General features: G+C 49.1%; 1 protein-coding gene across 1 annotated transcript; it reads right to left on the reverse strand.

Annotated features, from left to right (window-relative positions):
• Positions 1–1,517: 1,517 nt before the first annotated feature.
• On the reverse strand, positions 1,518–7,938 carry LOC136005956 (heat shock factor protein 5-like). The gene is made up of 7 exons (XM_065663852.1): positions 7,356–7,938; positions 5,397–5,776; positions 5,142–5,144; positions 3,606–3,683; positions 2,550–2,909; positions 2,169–2,313; positions 1,518–1,582 (listed from the first exon to the last, which is right to left on the reverse strand). The coding sequence occupies exons 1-7, from the start codon at positions 7,936–7,938 to the stop codon at positions 1,518–1,520; spliced, it is 1,614 nt and encodes a 537-aa protein (XP_065519924.1).
• Positions 7,939–8,181: the final 243 nt, after the last annotated feature.

The raw sequence follows: 8,181 nt of genomic DNA on the forward strand, positions 1-8,181 counted from the left end.
GAAGCTACACATGATATAAATTTATAAATATAGCTATAAATAACATACAAATTAATGAAAAAAGCTATACATGACCTATAAATTTATAAATATAGCTATAAATACCATTCAAATTAATGAAAAAGGCTATACATGACCTATAAATTTATAAAGACAGCTAGAAATAACATACAAATTAATGAAAAAAGCTATACATGACCTATAAACTTATAAATATAGCTATAAACAACATATAATTTTATGAAGAAAGGTATACATAACCTATAAATTAAAAAATATATCTATAAATAACATACAAATTAATGAAAAAAGCTATACATGACCTATAAATTTATAGATATACCTATAAATACCAAACAAATTAATGACAAAAGCTATACATGACCTATAAATTTATAAATATTGCTATAAATAACATAGCTATAAATAACATACAAATTCATGAAAAACGCTATACATGACTTATAAATTTATAAATATAGCTATAAATAACATACAAATTAACGAAAAAAGCTATACATGACCTATAAATTTATAAATACAGCTATAAATAACATACAAATTAAGGAAACAAGCTATACATGACCTATACATTTATAAATATAGCTATAAATAACATAGCTATAAATAACATACAAATTCATGAAAAACGCTTTACATGACCTATAAATTTATAAATATAGCTATAAATAACATACAAATTAACGAAAAAAGCTATACATGACCTATAAATTTATAAATACAGCTATAAATAACATAAAAATTAATGAAAAAAGCTATACATGACCTATAAATTTATAAATATAGCTATAAATACCATACAAATTAATGAAAAAAGCTATACATGACCTATAAATTTATAAATATAGCTAGAAATAACATACAAATTAATGAAAAAAGCTATACATGACCTTAAATTTATAAATATAGCTATAAATAACATACAAATTTATGAAGCTATACATGACATAAATTTATAAATATAGCTATAAATAACATACAAATTTATGAAGAAAGCTATACATAACCTATAAATATATCTGTAAATAACATACAATTTTATGAAGAAAGCTATACATAACCTATAAATTTATAAATATAGCTATAAATAACCTACAAATTAATGAAAAAAGCTATACATGACCTATAAATTTATAAATATAGCTAGAAATAACATACAAATTAATGAAAAAAGCTATACATTACCTATAAATTTATAAATATAGCTATAAACAACATACAAATTTATGAAGAAAGGTGTACATGACATAAATTTATAAGTAAGTCTATAAGTAACATACAAATTTATGAAGAAACCTATAAATAACATACGCATTTATGAAGAAAGCTATAAGTAACACACAAATTCACAAATAAAGCTCTCTAGAAGTTCAAAGTCAGGAAACGGAACAGAAGAGGTGTGACCCTGAACCCAGGTCCCGGTTGTGTGCGGAGCGCTGCTGCCGGACTCGCAGGACGGAGCCAGCCGGCAGCTGCTCCACGTGTTCACACGCTCCTCACTCTGCTGTCTTCCTCCAGAAGCAGCCCCGCTTACAGGCTCCACCTTCCGGCTCCTGGGGATCTAGGGAGCAAACAACACCGAGGAAGTATCAGGCCTTGGCTCTGGCTCACCTGGCAGCACGCACGACTCGAAAGTCTGAGGGTGTTTTTCTCCTGTGTTTCAGCACACGTTATCAGCAGGCTGGTATGAAATTTATTTAGTCATCTGAGCCAGAAAGGTTGGACTCGTGCACTAACTTCGGCACCGTGGTGGGTTTTTCCCCGCTTACTTCAACAGTCACTTCACTAGTCAGTGTTCCCTTTGTGGCACTGTCACCCTCCAGCAAACATGTCTCCAGCCTGCATCTCAGTGCTGTGTACTGTGACATGCAGGGGTCTGGCACAACTCCCACAACTTCGGCTTTTATTGACTGAGAGAATTTAGTCCCTTGTCCACCTAGGAGTCCTCAGCACCAGCTTAGCTATAGAAGCGTGTCGCGAAGCACGCTAAGAGCTCGGACCAGTGTAATAGTTGAACTGAAGGCCCAGTGAGGTACTTACACTGCAGACAGTAACTCAACTCCTGTGATCTCCCCTTCCTGGAAGAGTTTCAGAGCAGCTGTCTTGGCCACCACTAAAAAATGCAGGATCTCTTACCAGGGACTTACCCTGCCGTGAGCTCTGTCTCCTCTTCCTGCACCGCGGCTTTACAGACGACCCTGCCTCTTCTGCAGCAGGTTTGTTCACTGCCTCAGGTCCTGAAGTCAGCTCTCTCTCTTCCGTCACCGATTCACATCTCACATTCGCGTTCTCCTTTAAATAAACACACCAAAAAATGAAATAAACCCAAAGATCGCTCAATAGCTTCTTGTTATCACTGCAGGCACAAAACAAGAACTGCTCTTCTCCACTCCAAAAGGGCACCTGAGAAGTGCTGAGCACACGAGGAATGTTTTGAACCCAGAATTAAGGTTGCCAAACTGAAATTCAGGCTCTGAGGAGCTAAACCTGCCCATTCCTGGGGACTTTTACCTCCATTTAGCACTTACTTGAGCAGCACTAAACAGTCCTTCCACAAGAAACATTTTGGAGGGGCGAGCTGGGTTGTGATCCAGTTGTTCTCCCTGCTCTTCACGGGCCCCCTGCGTGGTCACAGCGTCTTGCACGCTTTCAGCAGCAGCAGCGCTTTCTATGGCCGCACGGATGTAGCTGTCAAACAGTTCTCCATCCCAGCTTTCTGCAGGTTCCGGTGTCACTACATCAGCGCCTCGTAAATCACGCATCTCCTTGAAAAACTGAAACACATCTTCATAACTCAGTTCTGGCAACTTCTCCACGTCCTCTGATGCATGATGTGCCCCATCAGAGGGCAGGCACTCAGCTGCAGAAGGTGGCTGCACTTCAGGACTCTGCGAGAAACAAAACACAGGGAATGTCTAGGTGAAAAAATCACAACCATTTTCAGTCAGGGCTGACGGATTTTACTGCTTCTGAGGACCGTGCAAGTGCTTACTGATGATCAGTACACAAGCACGGCAGGATGATCAATGCTCTAGCTAGCTGCATCCCTCAGCAGGACCTCAGGGAAGCGTCTGCCCCAGAGCACACACAAGGTAGAGCTGATTATTGGCCACAGCTCAGTGAGATCCACAGGCAAAAAGCACGGTCTGCTCTACCACCTGCACAGCCCCTGCCACCCTGCTCCAGGAGAAACGATCGAGGCTACACTAAGGCTCGGAAATCTCAAGCCCTTTTGATCCGGGTAAGCTCATATTAAAACAGAAAAACGGGCAAAAAGGGCAAAAGGTTGGTTTTTGCAAGACAAGAAACTGGACGATCAGGCTTGCACAGGTCAACCCTTTTTCAGCACACACCAGCAGAGCTTGCTTTGCTTACCCCCTCAGAGGAAAAAAAGCATCTCCATGCTGCTGGAATGCGAAAGGAAGCCCTGGCATTTTTACTGAGGTTCTTTTGCTATTCGATAAGCCAGGCCACCCAATAAGATCCCGTCCCAGACTTCTCTCCTTCCTGCCGCAAGCCCAGAAACCTGCGGTCCGTGCATGGGGTCTCCTCCCTTCCCCCTGCTCTCTGTGCGCTGCACTCACCTGCACAAAGGCGCAGTCGGTGGACGCCGCAGCACTGGTGCTGACAGTCAGAGGACCTCCCTGGCCAGGGGGTGAACACTGCGGGATGCCTGCAAAATTCAGACACGGGGATCAGACTGCCAGAACTGGGGCCCAGTGTGCACAGTTCTATTGCTTACTTGCATTAAACACTGCAGTAACCACTCAGTAAGCTAACTCCCGGAATGTATTATGACCTCCCCACTGACTGTAAGACTCAGTTCTCCACCTTAAAACATATTTCGTCTAAGGTATGTAGACACAGATCAAACACACACACACACACACACACACTGGAATGAAAATGTCATCTTATTCCAAAAAGCAGCTCTGTAGATGAAGCACTTTCTGCAGGCCTCAGCTTCTGGGGACAGGCAGAGAGAACTTACAAGGAAAGGCACTACTGGCAGGACAGACAATCTTCAAAATTTGCAGTCCTTCTGGGCGAGGAAGAAATCCTAGATGAAATCAAATCTAGGCCAACGTTCACAGTAATTAAATGGTACAAGTGTGACTTGAGACAGCCACGTGATCAGACCCATTTCTTTGCAATGCCTGACACCTACGTGGGATTCCTCACGAGACAGCTGCTATGATAACCAATACGGGGTTTAATACCTATACCTATTGCCCTTTTTCATAGGAAATCGATCAACTTTTGCCCATCTGGGAGCAACAAACGCAAGAGCTAAACAACATGGAGCGAGCTAGTGGACATCCTTCCACAGCAGCACGAGACTCGTGTCTGACTCCTGTTACCTCAAAAGCTCATTCTGAGCAACCTTACGATGAAGTCTGGACATCTTTCAGAAGAACACTCTGTGACTTGCAAACATATTACAGTTCTGGACAGTGCCAGAAATCTAATGGTACCTGGGCTTCACTCCCTGGGAACTCCAAAGGATGTCGACAAACACAAGAAAACCACCAAAGAAACCTAAAGGGCTACTGCCCTTCAGTGCAAGAGAGCGAAGGAGAGATTGGCTGTAACCTGCTGGAGGAATCCTAAGGAAACAAACACCTGGTACAAAGAGCCTAGTTTCTAAAGAGAAGAAAAGGAAGAACCCAAAGGGGAAAAGTGCTTGTGAAGCAGGAGGCAAGTGTAAAACAGAAAGTCCAGATCACAGGCTATAAGAAGCTACGAGTAAAGTAGAAACTGCACAACTCTTGCACTCAGCAGAGCTTATAGTGAAAGCAGCTCGTGACTCAAGCGCACTGTAATGCCTGTACATCAAGGGGAGGAGAACAAACATAACCGTGCAGAAGCCCAGACCGGTGACCAATTCCGAATGGGCGCGAAGTGCAGAATGGTGCACAAAAAGAATGGTTTGCACTCACAACACCTTTTCTTGGGGTTTTTTGCCAGCTGCAGCAGTTCCTGATGGAACAGCAAGAAAAACTGCACCTGTGGAAATCCCACTGATGGGCTCGGCCGGCAGGAGCAAAGGGGCCAATTCATTTGTAATACTTCAGGTCTTCCAGCTGAATCAAGATTCCACACACACCCGCTTCACCCACACACTTTGTCCTCCCCTGCTCGTTGCAGAGAAGGCACTTCTGAGCTCCTCTGTCTCTCATACAGTTCATCTCATCAGAGCCAGAAGAAATGAGCAGCTAAAGCCCATTCTGTCACCGGCTGTTAGCAAGTAACGGACCCGGCACACACATCTCACTGGAAGCACACACGTCAGACACACACACAGTGACGGAGCACCGGGGAAAAACATTTCATGCATCACTTTGCAGTAAGTTCTCGAGCAGCAAGTGAAGAACTTTTGCCGTACGTGTTGGATCCGGGGCTTGCAAGCACTGCCCTGGAGACGCGCAGCTGGCGGGGTCTGGAACGGAAGCACCGGCTGGAGCCCCTCGCTGAAGCGGCAGAAGCGAGCACACGGTCCGGAGAGTGTACGTGACCGCCGTGGAACACTTGTGGAGGACGGGAAAAGGAGCCCCCTGGCCTGGGAGAGCTGGGGAAGCCCCGTGCCCTGGCAGCGACCCAACGGAACCCTGCCATGGTCTGGAAGGGACCGGCGGCTGCTGGGATGTCGTCGCCTGGAAGGCAGGGGGGTCCTGGCATGAGGCCGCTCTGTCGGAGGAAGGAAAGAAGCTGCCTGGATGACAAGGTTGGGGAGCCTGTCCTACAGTCACCAGTCCTGCAAAACAACGGCAAACAAGGATTAAGGGATTTGCTCCAATGCTCTTCATCCAGAAACAGCCTCTGTTCTTACACCTAAACACACGCTAGCTGCTGCAGCACTAACACCTGAACACACAGGAACATCAGTGCTGTGCCAACGCACAGTCACCTCTGGAGCATTCAGTCTCCTGAAACCCTCAGGAGCAAGTGGCCGCTACTTAGAAATGTGCTACTATAAATCCAAATGGGCAGGAGCTGACTAAACCGGCACAAGCCATTGAGGGAGTGCTGCGCGTTACATCAGGCAGCAAGGTAAAATAAAGGGGGAATCGTGAAGCACGGCTCTACTGAACTCCAGCGCTGACAGCACACGGGCAGCCAAGGCAAGGGCAACGTCCAAATCCTAAACGTGACTCTGAGAGCACTCCATCACAAGCCATTCGGTTTGTCAAGGAAAACAAAACCAAAGCCAGCTTTTTTCCAGGCAGCTCAGCCGGTTCGGTTGAGTCTAAAAAAGCTCAGGCTTTGCCGTTTTGTTACTTCCAAGATACTCCCTTTAACCTTCTGTGGTTTCCTCTCTCAGTCAGTTACGGTTTCATGAAATGGTACTTGCCCTCATACGGTTACCCATCGCTTCACACGGATTTAACGACAGCTTATGGAGCAACCCCTCAAGGAGAAGTAGCGTTCACCTATCTGGTAGGGCTGTGCCCGCTCCACAGAGGCAGGGTGAGGGCGCTCTTACTGACTGATGAGGCAGGGGGGACACAAAATCACAAATGGAATACACGAACCTTTAGAATCAGTTTTAAGTAATGTTAAGTTTGATGGCTTTGTAACAGTAGCAATGGAAAATTACTAAAGTGCATGAGACATAGAAAAAAAAAGAGTGCTGCTAGAGAACACATTGAGCCTTCTTGTACAAGGGAAATTGTTATAGTTGACAGGGTTTTAAGAGAACCAGTCCAGAAGAACAGGGCACAGGGGCAAGGAGTATCTGGGAAGGGCAGGTGTCCAGGATGGGCTACAGCTAACCTAACTGATAAGCAGGAGGACAGGAGGATTCTTATGTCTCTGGCGCTAACGAACCAATTAAACTGGTCTGAGCATCTACTGCGCGTGCTCCAAAGGCTGCCAGAAGCGATGAAGACTGTTGGAAGAAGTGAACGACCCTCAGAGACCACCACCACAACTCTGTACGCACGCGGGGAACTTTCTGGAAAATGACGTCATGTACGTATGCCCAGGGACTATGTAAGGCCGGCCTGGGGAGCAACGGGGAGACACGCGTTAGGGGGAGCTATCCCCCGCGTCTCCCGGCGCCGCAATAAAGGATACCTGCTTGTCAGCTTGAAAACTCTGTGGGCAAGTTTGTCCTGGGGTTTTCTCCCAGTCACTGAGCCACGCGCGAACCTCGCTCCCCCTGCCTGCTGGCAGCGCATCTCCCCGCACGAACAACAGCGGCTTTCCCGCACCGGCGGAGCTGAGCGGCCGCCAGCAAGCTCGGGCAACCCTGCTCCCTGCGGGGGGGCCGATCTCCAACCCCCACAGCCCCCAGTGCTTCTCGGCCCGCAGCCCGGGCCACCCCAGCTCACCGGGCCTGGCAGCCTCGCCGAGCGTCGAGGGCGGGCGCTGGGGGCGCTGGGGCGGGCGGCTGGGCAGCTCCGGGCCGGCCGCCAGCTTCGCCTTCTTGGCGCTCGTCAGGCGCTTCAGGCGCACGAGGAGCTCGGGGCGGCCGCGGCGGAAATGGGGGCTCTGGAAGTGGAGCAGGGGCCCGGCGGAGCTGCCGCCAATGTCCCCCGCCGGGTCCTGCAGGGGCCCGGGCCCCGGCCCCGGCCCCGGCCCCAGCCTGCGGAACCCGTACAGGTTCAGCTGCCGGAGGAAGTTGGCGAAGCTCCTGGTCTTGAAGAGCTCCGGGCCCAGCGCCGCCCCCTCGCCGGCCGGCTCCGCGCCCAGCAGCTCCCGCTCGAAGAGCCGCCGGTCCACGACCAGCCCCTCGCCACGGGCATCCCAGCGCACGGAGCCGCAGCGCGGGCTGTTCACCAGCTGCCAGAGCTTGGCCGGGAAGTGCCTGGGGTTGACAGCGCCGGGCAGCCGCAGGCCCTCCATGGCGCTCCCCGCCAACGGACGCACCGGCCGCTCGCGCTCCACCGGCCGCCGGGCAAGGCCCGGCCCCATCGGCCCGCGCCGGGGGAGCGACACCGGCCCGTGCGCCGCCCGGCACGGGCCCGGCTTCAGCCCGCGCTGCCCGCCGGGGCCGGCCCCGCCACCCCCTCGCCTCGGCACGGCCGGGCCCGCAGCGGCTCCCCGCGCCCCCAGCCCCGCCGGGCCCCTCGGCCGCTCCCCGGTCCCAGCCCCGAGAGGGAAATCGTGACCAGAAGTTCAACCCCGAACCTGCAGCCCCTCCAACATGGATATTCT

This window comes from Lathamus discolor, chromosome Z (genome assembly GCF_037157495.1).
Source record: "Lathamus discolor isolate bLatDis1 chromosome Z, bLatDis1.hap1, whole genome shotgun sequence".
Taxonomy (NCBI): Eukaryota; Metazoa; Chordata; class Aves; order Psittaciformes; family Psittacidae; genus Lathamus; species Lathamus discolor.

Bases quoted from the DNA above. Each gene is read 5' to 3' on its own strand.
- LOC136005956 (XM_065663852.1), bottom strand. From the start codon at position 7,938: ATGGGGCCGGGCCTTGCCCGGCGGCCGGTGGAGCGCGAGCGGCCGGTG. The intron at 2,910-3,605 runs GTGAGTGCAGCG...TGTTTCTCGCAG, and splicing joins CCGACTGCGCCTTTGTGCAG to AGTCCTGAAGTGCAGCCACC. The intron at 1,583-2,168 runs GTAAGTCCCTGG...TTTGCTCCCTAG, and splicing joins GAGACAGAGCTCACGGCAGG to ATCCCCAGGAGCCGGAAGGT.